The sequence below is a fragment of the Heteronotia binoei genome, chromosome 2 (assembly GCF_032191835.1).
Source record: "Heteronotia binoei isolate CCM8104 ecotype False Entrance Well chromosome 2, APGP_CSIRO_Hbin_v1, whole genome shotgun sequence".
NCBI lineage: Eukaryota > Metazoa > Chordata > Lepidosauria > Squamata > Gekkonidae > Heteronotia > Heteronotia binoei.
In genome coordinates this window covers 90171706-90199036 of record NC_083224.1, presented here as the reverse complement: position 1 = coordinate 90199036, position 27331 = coordinate 90171706, and the positions used below count along the sequence as shown (strand labels likewise).

General features: G+C 42.5%; 1 protein-coding gene across 4 annotated transcripts in view; it reads right to left on the bottom strand.

Moving 5' to 3' along the window:
• Positions 1-16561, bottom strand: part of CELSR2 (cadherin EGF LAG seven-pass G-type receptor 2) — a 134993-nt gene extending 118432 nt beyond the window's left edge. For 2 of the 4 annotated variants that reach the window (XM_060231581.1, XM_060231583.1), the window contains exon 1: positions 12982-16561. In XM_060231581.1, coding sequence (XP_060087564.1) covers positions 12982-16459 — 3478 coding nt within the window. In that variant the 5' untranslated portion in view covers positions 16460-16561. The remainder of the gene's footprint in view (positions 1-12981) is intronic. The other 2 variants (XM_060231580.1, XM_060231582.1) reach the window with 1 other exon arrangement.
• Between the last annotated feature and the right edge of the window lie 10770 nt (positions 16562-27331).

Here is a 27331-nt window from a genome sequence, read left to right as displayed (position 1 = left end):
TGAATGAATGAATGAATGAATGAATGAATGAATGAAAGAAATTACAACTTCTTTTTAAAAAAATATTAAAAGCTGGCAAACCTACCAAAGGGAGGTGAGTACAATGGTATACAGCTGCCCTAAGTCTGCCTTGGCAGGGAGGGCAGGATATAAATCTGATAAATATAAATAAATACAGAAGGAAAACCACTTTGAGTATGATCTTTCCAGAAAGATTGCAGCAAAGCAGGTTGGGGAAACACTGTAGCAGATGAGGGGAAAGGAGATAGAAGGAAAACATAGGATATAATTGCTTGGACATTCTGGAAAAACCTATGCTTGAGATCCAGAATACAGCAAAGCAACCATGTAGAAGCAGCCAGCAACAAGTAGAGTTTCATGTATTTTCCCTCTCAAGTTGCTCCAGTCCCAGAAACAGCATTAACCTCTCTCAATTACCTCCTCAATGAACCCAAGAGAAGTATGGTTGTCATTAGAGAGCACATATAAGCATATAACATAACATGGCAGGGATGTGCCCATTTCTCTGCATCCCTTCATTCTCCTCCAAAAACAAACTTCTGTCATAAATATGGCAGAAAGAAAACAAACACAGAGTCCTCCCATCTCATCTACATGTACATACTTAGATCTGTGTCCCACAACAGCACATAATTTTCATACAACAAGGAATGTGGTAATTAATTAATTATAATATGGCATTGTGTGTAGCATAGCCAGGAGATCTGAAGATTTTTCTTGCAACCACAAGTCTGAGCTAGGCTAAGAGAGCTCTGAGAGATCTAAGACTGGACCAAAGTCACCCAGTTAGCTTCACATGGAGGAGTGGGGAATTGAACCAGGTTTTCTAGATTAGAGTGTGCCTCTCTTAACCAGTACACCAAACTGGCTGTCTAAGGAATGTAGTATTATGAGCTAAAAGAGTTTTCACCTCTGCACTTTTAAGGTTTATAAATGTGGGCAAGTGACTATGGTTCTATTCCCCACCCAGAAGATTGACTACTTCTGATAAAAAAAAACAAAGTGCAGAATGGTAGCTTGCAGCATTGTTTGAGAAGAAGTGCAATCCTATACAGTCTTAGCACATTGATTCCATAGGACTGCACTGTGAGAAACCTGTTTGACAGACCCAAATGAATGTGACCATGGGCCACACCATCTTCGGAAGGCCTGGACCGGAGAAAGCTGGTGCAGTCAATCAGATGGCAAACAAGGTTGGATACTGCATACCACATCATCTCCTCTCTACATGATGAAGAGCACCACAGAAAAACACTTTTGAGAACATCCCAACAGGTACCATGAGCGAGAGAAGCTTTGCAAAGAAACACAGCAAGTTATTATGGATGGAAAAGGATTTTTAAAAAACAGATCTAACTGTTCAGCCCATTTGTCATGAGTTGCCAACACAGTTGTGCTATAGAGGAAAGCACCTACATGCACAAGCAGACAATCAACCTGCTTTGTTGAGTGTGACTACATTAGTCCATGCCAGACCCTGTGTATCCAGAATCCGGCATGGACTAATGTTGTCCCCACAGTGCATGGCTCACAACTGCCCTATGTGTGTCATGCCACATGCAGAGCTGGCAAAAGTGGGATGAGAATGGCAAAGGAAGCATGGATGAAACTACAGAGTAGAGTGCATTATGAAGCCAACACAGGATTCTCTCCCCAAACAAGGAACTCAGGATAGAGGCAACCAGGTCACGTTCAATGTGCCAATTTGCTCACATAAATTCACCAAAAGTAAAATATATAAATTCCTGGGATAAAAGGAACTGAACAGTGCTCTTTGGTAGGCTGCCCTTCCACAGGCAGAAATATAAATCCATACAAAACAATAATTCCTGAGCATTTATATAGCAGTTTCACTGTTTAAAGAATTTAATATGTATTATTTTGTTGAAATCCTTATTACAGTCCTCTGAGGCAGGCCAGAATCATTACCCCCATATTGTGGGTAGAGGAGGGGGGGCTGAGGAATGTAGCTTGCTTAAGGCTACCTTTTCTTGCAAAACACATGATTTGAATCAGAGACCGCTCGACTAGATCTCCTGATTTTAGGTACTATGGTAGAGCTGTAGAGGCTGGTAGACAATAGACAGCAGATTAAATGCTCTGTGCATGTGTCAGGCTTGGATCAGATAAAATAAAGCAGGCTATCTATAAGATATAGAATCATAGAGTTGGAAGGGACCTCCAGGGTCATCTAGTCCAACCCCCTGCACAATAGAAGACAGAAGACATTGGATTTATATTCCGCCCTCCACTCAAGAGTCTCAGAGCGGCTCACAATCTCCTTTACCTTCCTCCCCCACAACAGACACCCTGTGAGGTGGGTGGGGCTGAGAGGACTCTCACAGCAGCTGCCCTTTCAAGGACAACCTCTGCCAGAGCTATGGCTGACCCAAGGCCATTCCAGCAGGTGCAAGTGGAGGAGTGGGGAATCAAACCTGGTTCTTCCAGAGAAGAGTCCGCACGCTTAACCACTACACCAAACTAGCTCTCAATACAGGAAACTCACAAATACCTCCCCCTAAATGTTGGTAAGAACTGTACAAAATGCCATGATGCATGTCCCTCAACAAGATCTTACAGTACAGATGTGTGTGAAAAGATTCCAAGTAGTAGAGTGCGTCCAAGAGTGCATCTCCACAGGCACAAGGACTTTCCCTCAAGAAATGCAACTTTCTCTCTCCATGGAATAGAATTTCAGGAAGCATTTGGGACTTACCGTGGAAGAGAAGAACAATGAAAATCATGCTATGTGGGTGAAAGTCCCTGTACCAGCAAAAATGCACCACTGGATCCACCCCAGTGTGAGACAGTGGCCCTTCTCAGACATTATGATTGTTTGCATGTTGTATGTATGTGAGTATACCTTTCAGTGAGCCCTTCAGAGCTAGTTTTTCCCCTCAGGAATCTTAGGTCTTTTTGTTCTGTGTATGTTTTGCTTGCAGTCTTCTAGTAGATACTTTAGTATGCTCCTTCTCCATAAGTTGGAACGGAAGTTATAAAAAGAACTGTTACTGAAGCTATAAGAGTCTCCTGTGTGCTAGCTACTGAGCAGGACTGAAGGGCAATCTGATAGGTAAGTTTACTGTGATCAACCATGCCCAAAGCCAGCCCTAGACTGCCTGACACCCTAGGCAAGGCCAGGGCTTTTTTGTAGCAGGAACTCCTTTGCATATTAGGCCACACACCCCTGATGTAGCCAATCCTCCTGGAGCTTACAGGGCTCTCAGTACAGGGCCTACTGTAAGCTCCAGGAGGATTGCTACATCAGGGGTGTGTGGCCTAATATGCAAAGGAATTCCTGCTACAAAAAAAGCCCTGGGCAAGGCTAACTTCTGGTGCCCCTCTCCTGCATTGATAACATCACAGAGTCATATGGGGGTGTCCAATTTGGCGCACCCAGAAGGCTGGCACCCTAGGCAATCACCTAGTTTGCCTAATGGCAGGGCTGGCCCTGACCATGCCTCATAGGAAAGTGCAGTGTGCCTAGGGTTGCCAAGTCCCCAGTATCCCGCAGCAGAAGTGACGTCATTGCAATGGCAATGCGTGTGGGGCCGCTCTAGGCGTTTCCAGGAAAAAACTATGGTTTTCCCAGATGCTCTAGCCATTTCGGAGGTAACAGTTCTATGGTACCTGTTGTACCATAGAGTTTTCCCTCCCAAATGGGTAGAGTGTCTGAGAAAACCATAGAGTTTTCCCATAGAGCCACCACAAAATGTCGCCAGCGCAACGATGTCGCTTCCGGGTGACGTCATCACGTCAGCGACGTAGGGGGAGGTTCCTCCCGCTGGTCCAATGTGGGCCGGCAGGTTGGGAACCTCCCAGGCGGGGGAATCCCCACCTGGACCGGGGGCTTGGCAGCCCTAAGTATGTCCCAGGAGACTACCATCCATGTGCATAAAAAGCATGCACTACTAGCAATCCTCCCAATATGCACAATTCGCATGTTGTCTCAAACAGGCAGGACATGGATTTTGCACACTTGAACAGCCTTTGTACATGCTACATGAAACCCTGATACACCCTGAAATTTTAGGTCAAAGCTTTCTGACCCATGGTTCAGAGACTACTAAGGGTAATATCTTGCAATACTTTTAAGAAACAGGTACACATAAAAATACAGGCTTTTTGCAACAAAGTACATGGAAGTGGAAGTTAGTAAAGGCATCAGGACTTCACTTTTGGGCACGCTGACAAAGCTGATCCATTTTCAACAATATATATGGAAGCAACTGCAGAAACAAATTATTATGAGAGTGCTTCCACATACTCTAATTAAGATGGATCAAATATGCCAGTATTTTCCTAGAGAACCAGGCAAGTACCAGAGGACCTGCCAGCTTCTCATCTCCAGCCTTCGACCTAGTTAATGTCTCAGACTCCCCAAGAGCTTACTGCCAGCAATCTGCTCCTCATTTTCTGTCTCATCTGTCTCTCCCATCCCATTATGCTAACTCACTGATAAGAAAATCTCTCTGCTTCTAACTCTCCAGTATTTCATATCACTGCACCTTTTAGGCCGGCATTCTCCCTGATGCAAAAAACATCACAAGCATTGTCAAGAGAGCTGGCTGGACATCTCTCCCTCCATCACCCATCAATGGGAGTGCAATCCTCTAGGTCTAAATACAAAACAGATGGTTTATTATCTTCAGTCAGCCTCAGCCCCACCTCCACACTATCCCAGTTTGCCCTGGACAGGAGGTTTTAGCACCTGCCTGGCCTGCTCTGGGATTTTCATTCCTGCCAATACAGCATACTCCTGACACTGTTTAACCTCAGCAAATTCAGCTCTGTGGCTCAAAACAACACAGTCTACACAGCGTGAGCTAAGAAAGCAGAAGCTGTGGGGGCAGGATTGTGGGGGCAGCACAACAAGAAGAAATCCTCTGGGGACTGAGGAGGAAACTGAAAGGAAGAGATGAAAATGGGATGGCAGGGCAGAGAGAGAAAGCAGAAAACCAGGAGCTGGCACTGTGCCAGACTGGAAATATAATGGCTGGAAATGTCCACAGCTGATATTTCTGCATGTTAATTTGTAGAAGAAGCTGAACGTGCATACATGTATAGTTACCCCTCCCTCCACAAAGTTTTCAACCTGATGTTAAGGCTGGAAGTACCTCGAGCACCCTGGAAATTGAAATAGTTGCCTACCAATGCTCCTAACAACCAGGTCAATGAAATTACCTTGTCTAGGTACTCTTTGGGTTTGGTTAGGGACTGAACAGTAGAACATTAACATCTCTTGATGGTTGAAAATCTTTCTTCCTACCCCATCCGAGTTTTGGGGGTGGAAAACATAACACAGTTGCGTTTTAAACTGGAAACCGTCAGAGGCTGAAAACTGTGAATTATTTACTTAGATTTGGCTGAAAATGGACTCTTGATACAGAATCAGCTCCTAGCTTTATATGAATCTACTATGCTTTGTTTAAGCAAATTGGATATTACAAATATTGTACATCTCCAGATTTCTTTCATTCAAAGGAAACAAAGCCCTTTAGAACCTCCTCTAGTCTTCTCACCGCTCAGGAAAGGGGTGGTGGTGGTTCCATATCATTCCTTCTTCCCTTGTTCTTGCTCCCTTGTTATGACACAAAGAAGCTAGATCCTTTCAGGATTTATGCTTACGTCTTTTACATTCATGCAGGAATCAATTCCTATGGAAGCAGTTCCAGCTTAAATTTGACATTTCCTATAACATAGCCTTAAACTTTTCTAACACAAGTATGGTTTAATTAAGGATTAATGGATGTCAATATTTACAAAGCACCAGAAATCAGGGAGACCATTTGGTGACCACCAATGCAAAAGTGGGAGGTAGAATTCCGGGGTCTTCACAGCACATCCTGTACATCTGCACTATCCAATGGACACAGTTAAACTGGAGAAAAAGGAACTAACAAGGAGAAACCTCCCATATTCTAATTGTTCAGCTAGAATTCTTCAGCTCAGAAGAATGGCACTACTGGAATCAAGACAAAAATTATGCATAGTGGAAGATAAAGGAAGTTTTTCATCTTTACACAATGCAAGAGGTAGCATAACTCTGTCTCTGACAACCAAGTTCCAAAGGAACTATAACCACCTCATCAGACTCTGCACCCTTAGGGACATTTCACACATGCTTCAGTGGCAAAACTTATTTTGCAACTGATTGAAGGCTCCTTAAGCAATGCAACCCAGCTTTCTCAACAACTGCGCCTGTACGATACATCTATAGCTATGTAAACTATTGAGTGGGCACATATTAGGGTTCCCAACCCTTCGCCAAAATGGAGGGGGCATCAGCAGCATCTCAACATGATGACATCACTTCCAGTGCACACAGGATATGACATCAGTACACTGCTTGCAAGGACCTGCAACCATCTGGTAAATTTGCCCCAATCCCTGCCAACTGCCAGGTGGGACCTGGCAACTCTAGTACATCTTTAAAATTATGATATATGAAATGGCTAGTGGCATGGCTTCAAACATACTCCCAACATAATGGCCATTTTCATAGTTATCTCAGTTTAATGCTGTTGGGAAGCAGGGCTTTTTTTTCCCTGCTTCCAACAGTATTGTGGTACATTCATACATCTCCTCAGGTTTCCCTGGCTTTTCTCCATTTTCTCTCAAACCTGCTTTGCTTTGAAGTTTTGAGAAAGACTGTAGTAAAGCCTAGATTGGCTGCAGTGTGGTCAGGATTACCAATTTCCTGATAGGGCTAGGGATCCCTCAGCTCTTGTTTCCCACTCCTGTAGTCAGTTGGGGGGGGGGATAATGAGGGGAATCTGCATTTATTATAGTGTGCCATCGTTTATGAGAAAAACTGGGAAGTGAAACCAGTCCTCTCTAGGAATCACTGGAACCTATGGTTTACCATAGAAGTCTTAGTGATTCCTACAGAGCTGTGATGTCCCTTCCTGGTCTGCCCAAGAAGTTAGGTCATGCCATCGCTGATAGCTAGAGTTGCCAGGTCCTACCTTCTCATTGGTGGGGAGTGGGAGGGAGCTGTCCAGGAGGCGGGTGGGGCAATGTTGCCAAGCACGACATCCCCAGCATGATGACATCATGCAGAAATGACTCAATCTTGCCAGGGACATCGCACAGCAACACTCTGGTATTTTGGACAAATACTACGGTTATCATGAAGTTTTGTCCAAAATACCAGAGTGTTGCCATGTGATATCCCAGCATGATAACATCACTTTCATGTGATGACATTACACTGAGGATGTCACACTGGCTGCTGGCTGTTGGGGGTGGGACTTCCCCCCACCAGTCAGCTGGCTGGCGGTAGGTAGAAGTCAGTGAAATTGGGGGATCCCCCACTCCCATCTGGGAGCTGGCAACCCTGCAACAACATACCCCATTTCTGGACCCCTAATGTGTGGGTGGGAAATAGGGTTGTGGGTCCCCAGCTGAGGACAGGGGATCCCCTGGTTTGGAGACCCTCCCCCTCTTCAAGGTTATCAGAAAGTGGACGGGGGGCTGAATGTCTGATGGGCACTTCATTATACCCTATGGAGACCAGTTCCCATAGGATATCATGGAGACTCAATCCATGGGCATCTGCCCCCATCCTCCATTATTCCCAATGGAGGGAAGGCATTTAAAAGGAATGCATTCTCCTTAAATGTGATGGCCAGCTCACCTGGAATTGCACTTCTTTGCTCCCCTGTCCGAGAGCCTCCTGGTAAGTCCCCCACTAGCTTGTCGGCCTCACCCAGCAACTCTAGGGGAGGAAAGTTAGGATTTTCCTGCTCACTTGGCAGTCATTTTGGCTCACTTGACTGCCAAGTTCAGAAAGGCCAGAGGCAAGGCTTTTTTTATATAGCAGGAATGCACAGGAACACAATTCTGGCTGGCTTGGTGTCAGGAGGTGTGGCTTAATATGCAAATGAGTTCCTGCTGGGCTTTTTTGACAAAAACAGCCCTGGCCAGATGACAGAGGTAAGTCCAGTCTTTCAAGAAAAGGACTAATGCACTGGTAACCCTAGTGGGAAAGTTTGGATTTTCCTGCTTACTTGGCAGCCAAGTTCAGAAGGGCCAGATGACAGAGGTCAGTATTTCAGGGAAAGGACTAATTCAAACAGTCTTCATCCACTTTTGCATTACCATGTTCTTGGGAATTTACTGACCTGACAATTCCGGAAAAGAGCTGTGGAAGCCGTATCTGAGCAGTGAATGGTCACTGGCATTATCCCTTCTGATATTATGCTGCTCTTCATGAGAATGACTTGCACAAGCAAAGTGACTTATATGAAGTGTATTTTTAGCCAAATTATAAAATATATAGAAATGCATATAAGGGTACAAGAAAAGATGCTTCCAGTGGGGAAATCCAGGATCAGTGACGCTCTTTCCCTTTTCAGTTTCCCCAATTCCAACAAATGGCTTTGTTTCATATGCATGGAGAGAAAGCCATTCTATTTATTTCCAGAACAACCATGGGAGAGAAACTGGAGTGCAAGAAGTTTTGGAATACCTTCCCGTCCAGGAGAGACTGAAAAGTTTTGAGTCTTTTCCCCAGTTCAGAAAAAGACAATTAAGGGGGACATAATAGAGGCTTATAATATTAAGCATAGAGAAAGCTGACAGAGGGAACTTTTTCCTCCTATCCCATAATACTAGAAACTAAACTCCAAAGTATCCAACTGGAAATGGTTTTCCTTTTCAGAAATAACTGTTAGGCTACCGCTATGTGTATTTGAGCATAATGTGCCTCCTAATATGGCCTCTATCACACAGGCCACAGCAGATCATGCTACTTGTTACTTACTGCATAGTTTACTGGAGATTTACTCCAGAGGAACATTGTTGTTTCTCCCCCCTCCACACATACACACCCCATATATTTATACACAGTTTTTCTCCCTGATGGGGACCTAAATCAGCTGATGATATCATTCTTCCCTCCTCCATTTTATCCTCACAGCAAAAAACCTGTGCAGCAGATTAGACTGAGAGAGAGTGACAGACCCATGGTCACCCAGCAAGCTTCCCAAGCAGAGTGGAAATTCCAGCCCAGAATCAAGTGCCACATTCCAGCCCCTACACCACACTACCTAACATAAAACTTTCTTGAGCCAGGAATACGACTAGGTATTACTTTTCCTTGGTTTTACTGGCCACACTACAGAAGTGACACCAGGGACAAGGACAACCTGCCTTGCAGGTCTCAGCACCAGCTGCAGCAATTTCCAGTAACACCAGGGGCTTGGGTTCCCCAGGCATCAGAGCCAAGAATATCATTCAGTGCAGCTCTGATGACAGCCAGGGGCTGTGGATATTATCAACACTCCATCTATCTACCCAGCATGTAGTATTCCCCAGCCTCCCCCCACCTCCGGTATTCCTGTCCCCACAGAGCAGGTGCAATCTCCAGGCACCATGCTGAGAGTTTAATTGCCAGAGACGCATGGACAGCTGCTCTTAAGGATCTCCAAAATTGGTCTCCGACAGCCAGGCCATGCTATGGGAGGGCTGCATTAATAAGGGGCAATATGCAGTAGCGCTCCTGGGAGAAGGAGCTCCTCTCCCCTCTGCCCACATTCCCAATCTCTCCTTCCTTAGCTCCTCCGCAGAGTCTGTGATCATCTGGAATGCCTAATTGCTTCACTTGTGAGGAGGGGGGGGGGGGAGCCTGCCCAGTTGGGAAGGGAGAGACAGAAAACATTAACTGTGTTCTGCAACTACCAGCTCTGCAAGTTCCAACTTGATGTAAAAGCTCCCACAAGAGCCAGCACAGAAAGAACACATTTCACGAGGATTGCAGCCTCAACAATTTCACCATAATCACAGCTCTGTATGGGGAAGCACATGATGCACATTTGACAATGTTTGGGTTTTTTTTAATTCCACAGCCAGTTGAAACTGGCTTTAACAGAAAGTCTCCCACTCAATTCTGGACACCTCATACAAAGAAGGATACACATCAGTCAAATGATATCCAGAGAAGAAAAAGATGAGAAAAGAAATTGTAAGGATTAAAATGCAAAATTATGACATGGAGAAAGACTGACAGTGTTGGGATTATTCAACCTACAAAAAAGATGCTAAATAACCATATATCTGACAGATTACCATGAACTCAGGGGAAAGGATCACTTTTTGCTGCCAAGAGCAAAACAAGACTCAGAAGACTGAGACTGTAGGAAAACAGATTCACTCTGTATAACAGGAAGAATTCCTCTGCCATGAGAAACTGTACAGCCTAATTATTGGATCGTCTTCCCTTGAAGTTAAAATCAACAACAGATGAATTAACATAGAATGGCCAGGAAAAGCAACTACTATCCATGGCAGGGATTTGGGACAGTCTGGCCCTCAGTGTACCTGACAACTTAATGTACAGCTCTCAAGACGCATCTGCCATCTACTCCCACCACAAATACTTCTAGTCCCACAGCCCTGTTAAACCAGAAAAATCAAGATTGCTACAGGCAGCTGCCAGGTTTCACTTCACATTGCACACAATACTGTCATTAGCTCTCCCTTACAGCAGATGCCAACTGCATCACAAGCAAAATTTGGACCATAAACTCCACTCCTTAATGCCTAGCCAAAACCTTGTCAAACAGGTGCTGCTACACAAGGACCCAAGAGACAAGTAACAACTAGTCACTCTTTTGAAGGAGAAGGAAATTACAGATGCTGGTCAGGCTAGGCTAGGAGAGGTTCCACCAAGGAACAACAAGAGAAGACAATGTATTTCCCATCCCAATTTCTGCTTGCCATTATTGACAGGAATGGCTTTTCAGTCAGTGAAAGCTGCCAGAATCATGGTTTTGTTGACAAAATCTTCAGTTTGGTCATGGACACTGGAGGTTTGGAGGCCACAAAAACCTCCACTACCCAGAGGAATATACCACATAAAGAGATGAAGAAGCAGGAAGTAAAAGGGTTTTGTAGCCACAGCTCATACTCTCCAAAAGCCTCCAATTCCCTCTGAAGACCCAGACTCTGGGCCTCTGCCTTTGGGGAAAAAAAATAGGCAGACAGATTATCAAGCCCCAGGTCTCCTGCAGGTAAAGGAATATGCAGTAGACTGAATTTGGTCCAGCACAGAGAGGGAGGCTTTGCATGAGCAAGTTGATATCAGCCTGATTCACAATGAGATTAACTACACACAGTGATGGTGAGCTATGCAAGGCCTGTAGGGTTTATCTTGCCTGCCAAAGTTGCTTCTCCCAACCTTCAGCCCACACCAACGTGACATGTTTTTACCCATGGCTCAGTCGTTTGGGGCGGGATTCTTCAAGAAAAAGCATTAGCAAGTTAGAATACAGCCTAAAGATACTTAGGTTGACTTTGGCTATGTCTTTAATGTATCAGAGTCTACAGTATTTTACATGCATGATGCTCGTCATGCACACAAGCACTTCTTCCCAGTCATTTCCAGTAACATACTTACAAATGAACTGAATGCTACTAAAATGATGGCACATGATCTTTAAGTGAGTCACCACAAATGACAGAAACATGTGAAACATTGAACACCTCATACACACACAAGTCTCTCTGAAGCTGCAATTACATTTACAGTTACTTGGTTTGATTAACAGTATTTCAATAACTGCCTTATGAATGAACCAAATATTGTCATTCTGAATGGCTGAACTGACTCTGATCAGAATCTCTCCCTTCTTGGGATCAAAATTCTAGCGGGGGGGGGGAGTGCATTAAAATTAATCAATTGCATTCTCAGACTGGTTCTTCGTGTTCATGCTGTAAGTGAAATGTCACTCTTCCTCTGCATAGAAGCGTTTCAAATGCCTACAGTCCTGAGATTTTGCCACTGGCCCTTCTGGGTGAGCACGGCTTTTCCTTAGCATCATCTATAGACAGATGTGCCTGCTTACACTGTCTGCCGGATACCATGCAAAGCTCTGCATTGAAACTGTGGCATTTAATTTAATTTAATTGCCGTGCACACAGCTGTGGCATCATAATAAAGAGGAAAAGAGGACTGTTTGAGCTAATTAAAGAGGGGTAGTCTCTTCTCTAAAAAAACAGGCAGTAAACTCCGCTGACAGGTTTGTCCAACCTACTTGGGGCACATACTCCACTTACACATGGTGGAAAAGTCAGCCATGAGCCCACTGCAGTCCTGAGGCACCTTCAAGTGTAAGAAACTTATTTTGGCACAAGCATTTGTGAACCGCAGCTCACTTTGCCAGACTGCTCATTGTAGGAGTATATCTTGGGGCACTGACGTAAGTACCAAGTGTTGCTTCACAGAACTGGCAAGGATCTTGCCCCTGCTCCCAAATGACCCCCCTGAGCCCTGTTCTTCATCAGCTTCCACTCAGAATCCAGGAGGTCAGCCCTAGTCAATAAATGAATCACCAGAGAACCTCCCTCTTGAGCATTTCTCCCTCCTCTTCTGCACTGCCTTGGACACCAAAGACTGCTCTGATGCCATCAAACCAGCAGATGTTCAACATAGATGCAAAGTAAGTAAATTTTATGGAGAATTATCTTCAAGTGGTTGATTTTATTCAAATGGAAAAATAATAAAGAGGGAGAAGTTTCCTTGGCCACCCCCCCCCCCCCCCAATCTGGAAGCCTGTGGAAAAGGTGCAAAAACGAAAAGACTGAAGCTTCAGCTACTGTATTAAAGCAAAGACAGGGGCAGCCAACTGGATCTGCCTGCACAAAAGAGGTCTGCCATTTGGCTAGGAAGCCTCAACCAATTCTAAAGTGATCAATGCAGCTATTACTGAACCTAAAACATGAGAATATCAGCTTTAAAAGGCTGTTAATACCAAACTGTCAGTCTACTGTTTTAAAAGATTGGTTACTAAGGAGTTGGTTATCCATGACAAAGAATTTTGCATGAGGAAGAACCATGGCTCCTGCAAAAGGGTGAATGAGATCTCCCTCCTGTGAGAGACAGGAAACTGAACTAAACAGTCTTTCTAAACAGTGTGATTTAGACTCAAATTCACAGCAACACTCACACTATCTTACCTGAAACAGAAACTCTCATGATTGCTTCCAAAGGCCTGTTGTTATCCAGGGCCCTGCTTAGACGCAGCTCTCCTGTGCTGTGGTTCAGAAGCACCAGCTTCAGTTCATTGCCTTGTTCAAAACTATAGGTAAGATTATCAGAGACATCAGGGTCATAGGCTGGAATCATACCTATTACCCCAGTAGGGAAACTGCTGGACTTGTTTGTGATGTAATTGTTGAAGATGATCTGAAAGTTCTTCAAGACAGGTACATTGTCATTCTTATCCAGTAAACGGACATGCACAGTAGCTCGACTCACCAGGGGAGCTGAAGTGGCCTGTACCACAATGACATATTCAGACTTGGCTTCATAATCTAAATCCATCAATGCTGTCAGTTCTCCTGAGAAGATGTCAAGCTGGAAGACCTCAGGAATGTTACCCTCCACTATCTGATACATAATCTGGGCATTGGTGCCCTCATCTGGATCACTGGCTGTGATCCGGGCAACCACTAAACCAATGGGGCTGTTTTCCTCAATGAAGATGTCAAACTCATCCCGTTCAAAGACTGGAGGGTTGTCATTGACATCAAGCACAGTGATATGGACATCAACAGGAGTTCTCATGGCTGGTACACCTTTATCAACTGCATATGCCCTAAGCTCATATAGTGGGACATTCTCCCTGTCTAACCTTCGCAAAGTTCTAACAATGCCTGAGGTTGATTCAATTATGAAATCTCCATCCCCATCATCTCCACCCTGAAAGGTATAGAACACCCTACCATTCATGGCAGAGTCTCGGTCAGTGGCAGAAACCTGCAAGACACTAGTGAAGGCTGGGACATCCTCATATACAGAACCTTGGTAGCCATCTCTTAAGAACTGGGGTGCATTGTCATTTACATCAGTGACTAGTATTTCCAGGTAAGTGGTGTCTGATTTCTGCGGGATACCATTGTCCCTGGCTGTAATTGCTAGTGTATATGACACCTGATCCTCATAATCCAGTTCCATTTGGGTGGTGACAGCACCAGTGTCCATGTCAATCTTGAACTGAGGGATGCTGTCTTCCATGAAGTAAGTGATGCGAGCATTCTCCCCTGTATCCTCATCTGTAGCACTAATGATCACTACAGTTGTGCCTACTGGCCGGTCCTCATTGACGTTAACAGTGTAATGGGAGCTCTGGAACACTGGCCGATGGGTGTTGGCATCAGTCACGTTGACAAAGACTTGTGCTGTGTCCAGCCGAGTGCCATCAGAAGCTGTGATAGTAAGCAGATATTGGCGCTCTAATTTGTAATCCAAGGGTAGAGCCAAAGTGATAAGACCACCACCACTCTGACTGGTGATGGAGAAGCGATTACGGGTGTTCCCATTGGTGATCTGGTAGGTGATGACACTGTTGACATCCCGATCAATAGCAGAGACTGTAAGGACACTGGTACCCACTGCAGCATCTTCATTAAGACGCACAGCATATTCCTTTTGGGTGAATTCAGGGTTATTGTCATTAACATCCAAGACGGTAATGCTGACACTGGCTGAAGAAGTCATTGGTGGGATACCATGGTCTCGGGCCTCAACACCAAAGTTGTAAAAGTCCATTGCCTCCCGATCCAATTCAGAGGCCACCACAATCCATCCTGTATTGTTGTTTATAGTAAACGGGAAATCAGGGCTAGTGTCAACCAGAGCATACTCTAGTCGAGCATTCTCCCCAGAATCAGCATCAATGGCTTGGATGTGGATGACAGAATAGCCCACAGGCACATTCTCTAGGACTGTGGACTGGAAAGGTGTGCTAACAAAAATAGGGGCATTATCATTTACATCCAGCACCTGGATAGTCACCAGTCCACTGATGTTGGAGAGGGGAGGCCTTCCTCCATCCTGGGCCCTAATGCGAAGTGTGTATTCTTTATTCATCTCATAATCAAGTTGGCTGACCACATCAATGTTACCTGTCTGGGCATCGATGTAGAACTGCCCCCGGGTGTTACCGCTCATGATGCTATAATGCACCAGCGCATTGCTACCTTTGTCACGGTCTGTTGCATTCACCCGTAGGATGTGTGTGTTTGAAACCACATTCTCAGGTATCTGCACCACATAACGTTTCTCACTGAACTGAGGTGAATTGTCATTGTCATCCTCCACTGTGATGTGGATTGTGGCTGTGGTACTGCGTGGCCCAGGGTCTTTGCCTTGGTCATTGGCTTCCACTATTAGCTGGTAAGACTCCACAGCCTCTCGGTCAACCAGACCATTGGTGCGGATGACACCAGACTTTGGATCGATCTCAAATATCCTGTTAGACCCGTTGCCATTCAAAATGCGGTACAAGATGTTGGCATTGGGGCTGGCATCACCATCTGTGGCTCTCACTGTCAGCACCTCATAGCCAACTTCCAGGTTCTCTCGCATGTTCTCTTTGTATTCTTGTTGCTCAAAGATGGGATCGTGGTCATTAGTATCACTGACTGTGATTGTGAGGGTGGCCAGGGCTGTGCGGCGTGGTAAGCCATGGTCTGCGGCCATTACCCGGAAGACGTGGGTGCTTTTGGTTTCTCTGTCCAGTTCCTCTGCTGTGGTCACTGCTCCTGTCTGGGGGTCAATGGAAAAGTAGCTGTTGGAACGGCTATCGAAAAGGGCATCCATGGAGTAGTCCAAGCGGCCCCACTCCCCCTCGTCCGAGTCTACAGCCCCCAACAAGATCACGGGGGTGCCGGCGGGCCTGTTCTCGGGCACCGACACCTGGTAGGTGGGCTTCTGGAACTGCGGGCTGGCGTTGACGTTGCGCTTCCTCCGGCTGCTCCCCAGGTCCGGGTGGTCCCCCTCCTCCAGCCACTGCTTCTCCACCTGGCGCGGCGAGGAGCCCAGGCCGAGGCTCCAGCGCACCAAGGTCTGCCCTTTCTGCCCGCAGCGGTCGCACAGCAGCCCCAGGCGCAGTGGGTGTCCGGAGCGGAGGCACATGGCCCGCGGGGGCAGAATCACTTCCCCGCGGGGGTGGGGCGAGAGGTTCCCGCCGCCGCCGCGGCCTCGCACCCAGCACCGCAGGTGGCAGCCTCCCCACGCGTGGGCCGGCGGCAGAGGAACGCGAGAGCCCGGCTCCAAACACAGCGCCCGGCTGCGTCCCCGGCGAAAGCGGCCGCCCAGATCTTGGGCCACGAGAAGGCGGCTGAGCAGCAGCACTTGCCCGTCCTCGGCCGCCGCCGCCGTTGTGGTGCCGCCGCCGGAGCACAGCGGCCCAAGCAGGTGCGCCCAGAGGCCGCGGGCGGGACGCGGTGCCGGACAGAGCCACAAGACGGGCGGCGGGGCACAGGCGGGCTGCTTGTCCGGCGGCCGCAGCTGTCCCCCAGAGGCACGCGGGGCGCAGAGCGCGGGCGGCACAGGATCCAGGGGGCTCTGGGCTCGGGACCACCGGGGGATCCCCAGCGCCAGCAGCAGGAGCAGAGCCCGGCCCGGGGCGCAGCAGCAGCCGCCGCCCATCTCCCGCCGCCGCCGCCTGCAATCCGGCCTCTTTTCCGTGGGTCCGTCGGCCGGTCAGCAACGAGGTCTCATGCCAAGAGGGAGAGCCGGGCAGAGGCGCCCGCCGGCGGCTCCCCCGATCAGCCCAAACAGGCTCGTCGCCGCGTGTGCTCTCCCCGCGCCAGTCTCGCCGCCTGCCAAGCAAGCCCGGCTCGGCTCCGCTGCGGCAGCAGCTCGGCTCGGCTCATTTCCATAGACCTGCGGCTCTTAAAGGAGCCGCGTCACATTTGCTGCAAGAGAAGCAGCCGCGCGGTGGGGCCGTCCCTTCAACACCGCCACTTCCTCCCCCAGTGACGGCAGCAGGGCAGGCAGCCGCGCTTCTGTGTCCACTGGCTCTGGTCAAGCAGCGGGTCTTTGAACACGCACAGAGCGCAGCAAGGCCTCGCTCTTGCGAATGACCCTAGTAGCCACCCGGCGTTATTACAGGGCAGGCCCACCTCCCAGATAGGCATCACCAGCCCTGCCGCCCTCAGTGGCGACGCTCCACCAGCCTCTTCTTTTGTGCCAAGTGTCTGATGCCCTTTCTCCCTGTAGAAGGGTAATCAGTTGCTTGCCCTCCTCTTCATGTTGACAGGTGCTAGGGTGCTTGCTACCTCATTCCCCCAAAAGGAGCAAAATAATGACTTGCATTTACCAGGAGACCTTGTTTGCAAAGAGAATCTGTGAGCTCTGACCAGGGATCACCAAGAGGTACCTGGTTTGGGTGCCAAAGGATACACAAACCAATACTTTAAAAATGCATTTGAGCATGTGCAGAGTGCCATTCCATAACAACCAGCTCCTGTAATCTGGGATTAGTGATTTGTCTGGCATCTCACATTTTAAAACAAAGCAACTTGTATCTCAATGTAACCAAAATCCAGCTCTGGAGAAGCAAAGTTGGGGTGCCAGGTGCCACATTCTCATTCCACCTGTTGCTTTGCAGAGTGCCTCTTTGAACAATGCCACTCAGGACTCTCAGTCAATCATTAACTGTCACCCCAGTGCTTTCTAGCAAATCCAGAGAGCCTCACCCCGACTGACAAAGCCAGAGTTGCTGTGTGCTTATTCCCTTCTATAGTGCCCCATCCAGTGGGGACAGGAAGTAGACCTCAGCAGCTTCTGAACTCCCTCTCTGTTCTATGCAGACTTGAACTGCAGCTCAATGGCTACCACCGCTGGTATACAATCTCCAAGCAAATGACCAAACTTCCATGGTTACTGGGGCTTTCCATAGCAGACAAAAAATGGGCCATTGACAGAAGGAGAGAGAGAGACAACTTATTGTACTTGAAAGACACAGCAATGATTTCCAGTTAACTTGCTTCTGGTTGGGCCACTTCCGGGGGTTGGAGAATGGCGAGCTGAACTGCTTCTCTGAAGGGGAGCAGACTGGAACTTCTGTTCGGGGTAGAAAAAGGCAATCCAATGCCTACTGCCTACTTTTCTCAGTCAGAGATTAGTCCAAGACATGCTCGGAAAATTCTGAGGAGATTTACTTTGGTTTAAAAGGAGTCCCCGGGGGGGGGGGGGGGCTCCGTTGAGGCTTTGAAGGGTCTCCGGAGATGAGTTGCATTCCAGCATCTACAGAGGTTTCCAGAGTCATTCAATTGACTTAAGCTCATCAAGATCCAAACCTTTGATTCTACTGAACATCTAAATTCATGCAAGACTGGAGCCATTTTGGATAACCACAGAAAAGGTACAGATTGTTATCTATCATTCCGGGACTAATAAGAACTGTAAAAATTAAAATTCAAAAGGTGGAAGATTGAATATAGAAGCTATTGATAAAGAAGGGGAGAAGGGGCGAAATTGGGACTGTAAAATACTAAAAGACAGTGCTAAAAAGAGAAAAGAAAATTATTGTTTGGAATACCTGCAGTTTTGGTTGAAAAGCCCCATTGACACAGAGCTGCAGATCTAACAGACGACACAGGAAATATGTCACAAACATTGCGAGATCTCTCTACCAGCGAGAACGGGATTTGGTGGCAGGTAAAGCAGGAAGTAATCAGTGAAGAAGAGAAAATTGTGAGTCAGCAAGCCTACTCTAGGACTGAGAAATCATAGAAAAACTTCGGCGGCCATTATGAAAAGGTCAAAATTTAAAAGTTATTTTAAAGGATTTGAGACATTGAAAATTAGTGGAGCCGGAGAATTTGAATATTGTAAGGTAAATACTACTGGTGGTTAAAAACTGTTTTGGAAGCCTCCAGAAAAAAGTGGGAAAAAGTTTTAAAAGGGGACTTAAAAGTTGTGACCACCATTTTGGAAAAATTATAAACTTTAAAAATTTATATCTGAGCTTGGGAGGCTCCAGGGACGGCGATTTTGGGCTTATTGAAAAAAGCTATATTCTTTAAAACCTGATAGTTGGATTTTAATTTGGTGAAGTCAACTTTTTCAGCATTTTTACATGTCAGACCATAAGCCAATACGCACAAGGACTGCTTCACTGGAGAAGATGCAGGATCAATTGGATGCAATGGAAGCAAGGATGATGAAAGGGATGAAAGAGCTAATAACTGCCTCCAAAAAGAAAATTAGAAAATACATTGAAGATTTGAAAAAAGATATAGAGGATCTCAGAAATGAAACCGTGGTAACATCTAAAAAGTGCAAGGAGGGGAGAGTGAAACACATGATTCCACCTTGAAAAAAATACAAGAAAAAGTGGTACTACATGACTGAAAACTGATGGAAACTCAGATATGTCTGAGAGGAGTACCTGAAGACAAACAAACTGACTTGAAGGAACATATGATAAAAATTATTGCAGAATTCCTGGAGGAAGATCTAGAGGGTACTAGGAACATGTATGACTATGTGTACAGAGTTAACTCATTCTATGCCAAAAAGAATAATTTACCAAGAGATGTGGTTATAAAGTTTATGACAAAAGAAATGGTGGGAAAGATCATAAATAAAAACTTTGGGAAAACATTGACAGTTGAAGGCAGCAAAGTAAGAATCATGAAGGAGTTGCCAAGACAAGTGTTAACTGATAGAAGGACATACAAGAAATTGACAGAAAAATTACGGGACAATGAAATAAGGTATAGGTGGATACTACCAGAAGGTATGAGTTTTGAACTTCAAGGGAAAAGGATCACAATTACAAATACACAAGAACTGCTTAGGTTTTATGAAGAACATAAAGAATTTGAACCATGATGGATTGCAAATTTTTATCTTGGAATGTGAATGGACTAAATTCACCATAACAAAGAAAGGCAGCGTTTCATTGGATTAAAAAGCAAAATTATAATATAATTTGTTTGCAAGAAGTACACATTAAACAAAAGGATTATACATTTTTATGGAACAGGCGACTTCCGGGGTTGGAAAATGCCGAGCTGAACTGCTTCTCAGAAGGGGAGCAGGCTGGAACTTCTGTTCGGGGTAGTGGAAGGCAATCTAATGCCTACTGCCTACTTTTCTTAGTCAGAGATCAGTCCAAGATATGCACAGGAACTTTGAGGAGATTTACCTTGGCTAAAAGGGAGTCCGGGAGGGGGGCTCCTTTGAGGCTTTGAGGGGTCTCTGGAGACGAGTTGCATTTTCATCATCTGCAGAAGTTTCCAGAGTCATTTATTTGACATAAGCTCGACAGGATCCTAATCTTCTTTGATACTGCTAAACATCTAAAGCTATTCAAGACCAGTGTTGATCTGGATAACTACAGAAAGGGTACAGATTGCTATCTTTCATTCCGGGACTAATTAAAGTTAAACAAAATAAAATCAGAAGGTGGGAAATTGAAATCTAGAAAGCTTGGAAGAAGAAGGGGAGAAGGGGTGAAATTTGGACTTTGTAAATTTAAAGGACAGTGCTAAAAAGTGGAAAGGAATTTATTGTTTGGTCTACTTGCGGTTTTGGAGAAAAAGCCCCATTGTCATAGAATTGCAGCTCCCACAGCCAACACAGAAAATATGTCAAGTATCGTGAGATCTCTCTACCAGCGAAAACGGGATTTGGTGGCAAGCAAAGCAGGAAGTATCGGATGGAAAAGGGAAATCATTGAAACAGCCAGCCTACTCTAGGACTATAATATCATAGAAAAACATCAGTAGCCATTGCTAGGAGGCTAAAATTTAAATTTTATTAAATTTTATTAAATTTTATTTATTAAATATTAAATTTAAATAAAACTTTTAAAGTGTTTGGGACATTAAAAATTGGTGGAGCCGACAGAGGTGACGATTATAAGGTAAATACTATTGGACATTACTGTTAATAACCATTTTAGAAGCCTCTAGAGGAAAAAGGAAAACAATTTTTAAGTGAGGTAGAAAGTCACGACCACCATTTTGAAGAAAATAAAAAAATTAAAAATTAATATCTGAGCCCAGGAGGCTCTGAGGACAGTAAAATTAGGCTTATTTTAAAAAGCAAGCCTCATTCTTTTAAATCTGATAGTTGAAATTTAATTTGGTGAGGTCAAAATTTTCGGTGTTTTTACATGTCCAACCACAAGCAAACCCGTGCAAGGACTGCTACACTGGAGAAAATGCAGGACCAATTAGCTGCAATAGAAGCCAGGATAATGAAAGGGATGAAGGAGATGATAACTGCCTCCAAAAAAGAAATTAGAAAAGATATTGAAGAGCTAAAAAAAGATACAGAGGATCTCAGAAATGAGACTGTGGTGACATCAAAAAAAGTGCAAGAGGTGGAAGGGAGAGTGAAAGTACATGATTCCACGTTAAAAATACAAGAAAAAGTGGCAATTCATGACTACAAATTGATGGAGACCCAGATACGTCTGAGAGGAGTACCTGAGGATGAATAAGCTAATTTGAAAGAATATATAATAAAAATAATTGCAGAATTTTTGGAGGAAGATCCTGAAGGGACTAGAAACATGTATGACTATATGTATAGAGTGAACTCACTATATGCCAAAAAAAAATAATCTACCAAGAGACGTGGTTATAAGATATATGACAAAAGAAATGGTGGGAAAGATCATGAATAAAATCTTTGAAAAGACATTGATAGCGGGAGGCAGCAGAGTAAGAATTATGAAGAAGTTGCCAAGACAAGTGATAAATGACAGAAGAGCATATAAGAAATTGACAGAAAAATTACGGGACAATGAAATGAGGTATAGATAGGAATACCTGAAGGTTTGAGCTTTGAGCTACAGGGGAAAAGGATTACAATTACAAGCACACAGGAACTGCGTGGATTTTATGAAGAACATAAAAAATTTGCACCATGATGGATTACAAATTATCTCGGAATGTAAATGGACTAAATTCACCACACAAAAAAGGCAACATTTCATTGGATTAAAAAGCAAAAATGTAATATATTTTGTTTACAAGAAGTACATATCAAACAAAAGGATTACAAATTTTTATGGAATAAGCAATTGGGACTAGAATTTCATTCATTGGCTGAACAGAAGAAAAGGGGAGTGATTTTTTATATTAAACAAGAATTGGACCCAAAATTAGTGTTTAAAGATAAAGATGGGAGATTTGTAGCGATAGAAATAATATTAAATGCAAAGAAAACGTTGTTACTGGGACTGTATGCACCAAATGGAGCAAAGGATGCTTTTTAAAAAGACATTATGCAACAATTTGATGAAGTGATATATGATCAAGTTTTGATAATGGGGGACTTTAATGGAACAATTAAGAACACACTGGATAGGTCTGGGGGGGGGAGTAATAAGGAAGGCAAATTGCCAAAGTCTTTTTTTTAATTGGTCAAACAAGAAAACTTGGAGGATATATGGAGAAAATTTAATCCTGAAGTGCGGGACTATACCTTTTTTTCAGCAAGACATAAAACTTTTTACAGAATTGACATGTTGTGGGGCACTAAAGAGTTAGGCCTTATAACAAAGAAAATAGAGATTTTACCTAAAATAGGGGCTGATCATAACCCAATAATGTGGATTACAAAATTGTCTAAAAAGTCGAGGAAATGGATATTGAATGAAGATTTACTACAGAATAAAGAAATAGTGACATCTCTAGAAAATGAAACTAAAGCTTTCTTCCAAATAAATGATAAAGAAGATATAGAATTTCAGACGGTGTGGGATGCTTATAAAGCAGTAATGAGAGGAATATTGATTACATTGAATAATAAAGACAAGCGAACAAAAGAAAAACAGATGCTGGACATTCAAAATGAAATAAACAAAAAAGGAGAACTGAGAAAAAGGCCAGGGAAAAAGAAAATTATGAGGGAGATTACAATATTACAAACACAAATGAGACATTTGTTAAATAAAGAACTGGAATGGAATCTGAAAAGATTGCAGCAGAAATCTTTCGAGGGAGCAAATAAACCTGGAAAATATTTGGCCTGGCAACTGAAGAAAAAGAGAGAAAGTAAAATTATTAATAAAATTGTGGTGGATGGAAGAGAGGTGGTAGATCAAGAAGGAATAAGAAGAGAATTCTTTAAGTATTATGCCCAATTATTTAAGGGTGTTAAAATAAAGAAAGAAAAGATGGAAGAGTATTTACAAAAGATTAAAATAGCACCCTTAACAGAAAATATGGGAAAAGTTTTGAATGATCCAATTGAAAAAATAGAAATTGAAGCAGCAATTAATGCAATGAAAAATGGAAAAGCACCTGGGCCAGATGGCTATACAGCTAAATTTTTTAAAACCTTCAAAGAGGAGTTAATATCGAAACTTCAGAAATTGATGAACATGATAATAAAAGGAAAAATACCAAATACATGGAAGGAAGCTGTTATTTCGTTGATTCCAAGGGAAGATAGAGATGTCACGAATGTAAAAAATTATAGACCAATCTCACTATTAAATAATGACTATAAAATATATACAAGAATCTTGGCAGAACGGCTTAAACAACATTTGACAAATTTTATAAAGGAAGATCAAGTGGGGTTTCCCCTCAAAAGGCAAATAAGAGACAATATTAGAACTGTTGTAAATATTGTAGAATATTATGAAAGACATCCAGAAAAGGAAGTAGCATTAGTCTTTGTGGATGCAGAGAAAGCATTTGATAATTTAAATTGGGACTTTATGTTTGCAGTAATGGAGAAAATGGAGTTGGGGGGAAACTTTATAAGGATGATAAAAGCAATATATACTGAACAACGTGCAAGGCTATGTATAAATGCAGATCTTACAGAAGACATGATAATTAGCAAAGGTACAAGACAAGGCTGTCCGCTTTCCCCACTGTTGTTTATAATGACTCTTGAAATCTTACTGATGCAAATCCAAGAAGATAAAGAAATAGAAGGATTAAAAGTAAAAGGATTTACTTACAAATATAGAGCATTTGCAGATGATATAATGTTTATAAATGAAAATCCCATACACCTTTGTTGTTAGCTAAAATACAAGAATATGGGGAATTGGTGGGACTTTGTATTGATAAAGAAAAATCAAAATGTCTATGTAAAAATATGCAAGTATATAAACAAAAGGAATTGCAGAGGCTAACGGGTTGTGAAGTTACTTCTAAGGTAAAATATTTGGGTGTGGAGATAACAGTGAAGAATCTTGATTTGTTCAAAACTAATTATGAGAAGCTATGGCGTAAAATGGATGAAGATATGTTAAAATTGAATAAACTTAGTTTGTCATTGCTCGGCAGAATAGCTGCAATTAAAATGAATATTCTACCAAGAATAATGTATTTGTTTCAAACTATCCCGATTGTGAAAGACAGTAAACAATTTAATAGATGGCAAAGAAAAATTTCAGAGTTCGTGTGGGCTGGGAAGAAACCAAGGATTAAAATGAAAATTTTAACAGATGCAAAAGAGAGAGGCGGATTCCAATTACCAGTTTTAAAATTATATCACGAAGCAGTTTGTTTAGTGTGGATGAAAGAATGGATGATGCTGTTAAACAAAAAAATCTTAGCGTAGGAAGGTCATGGAAATAAATTTGGCTGGCACGCTTATATGTATTATGGGGGGAAAAAGATGGATGGTTTTTCTCTCACCATTATATAAGAAATAATTTGCTAAATACATGGATGAAATATAAGAAATATGGAGATGAGAGAAAACCGTTATGGATAGTGCCAGCAGAAGTAATAAAAATAACAGCTGAGAAGGGTGAAGAAAAGTGGTTGTCATATAATCAACTATTAAAAATACAAAGTGGCAAAATAGAATTGAAAACTGCTGAAGAGCTGAATAATAAATATGATTGGTTCCAAATGCAACAAATGCTTGGTGGATAATGATATTAAAACTGAAGGAATATGAAAAGAGCAAACAGAAATGGAAAAAGTTCTGCTTGGAGACAACGAAAAGTTCATTTCAAAACTATATAAATTACTTTTAAAATGGTCTATGGAAGATGAAGTAGTGAAATCTCAAATGAATAAGTGGGCAGTTAATGTAAATAAAGAAATACAGATGGAAACTTGGGAATATTTGAGGAAGAACTCTATGAAGCTTTCGACGTGTCATAGTATTAACGAGAACTGTTTTAAAATGATGTATAGATGGTATATGACTCCTAAAAAGTTGGCAAAGATGAACAATAAGATGCCAGACAGATGTTGGAAATGTAAAAAAATGAAGGTTCTTTCTACCATATGTGGTGGACTTGTGAAAGAGCAAAAAAGTATTGGCAGATGATTCAACAAGAAATTTCTAGGATCTTGGGATATGAATTTAAGAAAATTGCAGAGACTTTTAGGTTGCGATTACAAATGGAAAAATTTCCAAAAGAAGATAGAACTATAATTTGGTACTTGTTTTTGCTGCTAGGATATTATATGCGCAATTGTGGATGCAAGAAAAAATGCCAGAGAAATGGGATTGGATTGTAAAATTATGACATGGAGTGAAATGGACAAATTAATAAGAATTTTAAGAGACTATGATTAAGAAGTTTTTAAGATGGAGTGGAAAAAGTTCAGAAGATATGTAGAAAAAGAGTGGAAAATAAAAGGACATTGGACAATTTATGATAATGATTAAGTTTTAGAAGGAAGAAGAATGTAAATTTTTGTTTTTATTAGTTAAGGGTACCTTTTAACATTAGTATTATAAGTAAATAACACCGGCGGGGGTCAAGTAACGGGGGGAGGGGTGGTTAGAAAGTAATACATGGGATAGATAAAAAGAAGTTATAATGATGTAGGAATAAGATATTGTTACCATATGTTACTAAATAAAAATTGTTTTAACCCAATAAATTTTTATGGAACAAACAGTTGGGACTAGAATTTTTTTCACTGGCTGAGCAGAAGAAAAGAGGAGTGATTTTTTATATTAAACAAGAATTGGACCCAAAATTGATTTTTAAGGATAATGATGGAAGATATATAGCAGTGAAAATAATAATAAATGATAAATAATAAATGAAAAAAAAACATTACTATTGGGACTGCATGTACCAAATGGAGCAAAAGATACTTTTTAAAAAGACGTTATGCAACAATTGGATAATGTGACATATGAACAAATTATGATAATGGGGACTTTAATGGAACATTTAAGAATGCATTGGATAGATCTGAGAAAAAAATAATAAGGAAGGGAAATTGCCAAAGTCCTTTTTTGAATTAGTTAAACAAGAAAATTTGGAAGATATATGGAGGAATTTCAATCCTGAAGTGCGGGACTATACCTTTTTTTCAGCAAGACATAATACCTTTTTAAGAATTGACATTTTGTGGGGTACAAAAGACTTAGGTCTTATTACAAAGAAAATAGAGATCTTACCTAAAGTAGGAGCAGATCATAATCCATTATTGTGGTCAACTAAGCCGGTCAAAAAGGTGAGAAGATGGAGGTTAAATGAAGACTTACTACAAAATAAAGAAATAGTGGCATCTCTAAAGCTTTTTTCCAAATAAATGATAAGGAGGATATCTAATTCCAAACGGTTTGGGATACGTATAAAGCAGTAACGAGAGTGATATTGATCACACTGAATAATAAAGATAAAAGAGCAAAGGAAAAACAATTGCTGGACATTCAAAATGAAATAAAGAAAAAAGAGGGAGAGCTGAGGAAGAGACCTGGGAAAAAGAAAATTATGAGGGAAATTACAATATTACAAACGCAAATGAGACATTTGTTAAATAAAGAACTGGAATGGAATCTGAAAAGATTGCAGCAGAAATCTTTTGAAGGAGCAAATAAACCTGGAAAATATTTGGCTTGGCAAATGAAAAAAAGAGAGAAAATAAAATAATTAACAAAATAATAGTTGGTGGTAAAGAGATTGTGGATCAAGAAGGAATCTAAAGAGAATTTTTTAAATACTATGCCAAATTGTTTAAAAGCTTTAAGATAAACAAAGAAAAGATGGAAATATATTTGCAAATAATTAAAATAGCTCCCTTAACAGAAGATATGGGAAAAGTTTTGAATGAACCAATTGGGAAAATAGAAATTGAAGCGGCAATTAATTCAATGAAAATGGGAAAAGCACCTGGTCCAGATGGATATAGAGCAAAAAAATTTTAAACCCTTAAAGAGGAGTTAACACCAAACCTTCAAAAACTGCAGGGGAAAATACCAAATACATGGAAGGAAGCAGTAATTTCACTGATTCCAAAAGAGGACGAGATGTCACGAATGTAAAGAACTATAGACCAATCTCATTGTTAAATAATGACCATAAAATATATACAAGAATTTTAGCAGAACGACTTAAACAATACTTGATGAACTTTATTAAGGAGGAACAAGTAGGATTTATTCCCAAAAGACAACTTAGGGACAATTTAAGGACTATTGTAAATACTGTAGAATATTATGAAAGACATCCAGAAAAAGAAGTTGCTTTATTTTTTGTGGACGCAGAGAAAGCTTTTGATAATTTAAACTGGGACTTTGTTTGCAGTGATGGAAAAAATGGAATTGGGGGAA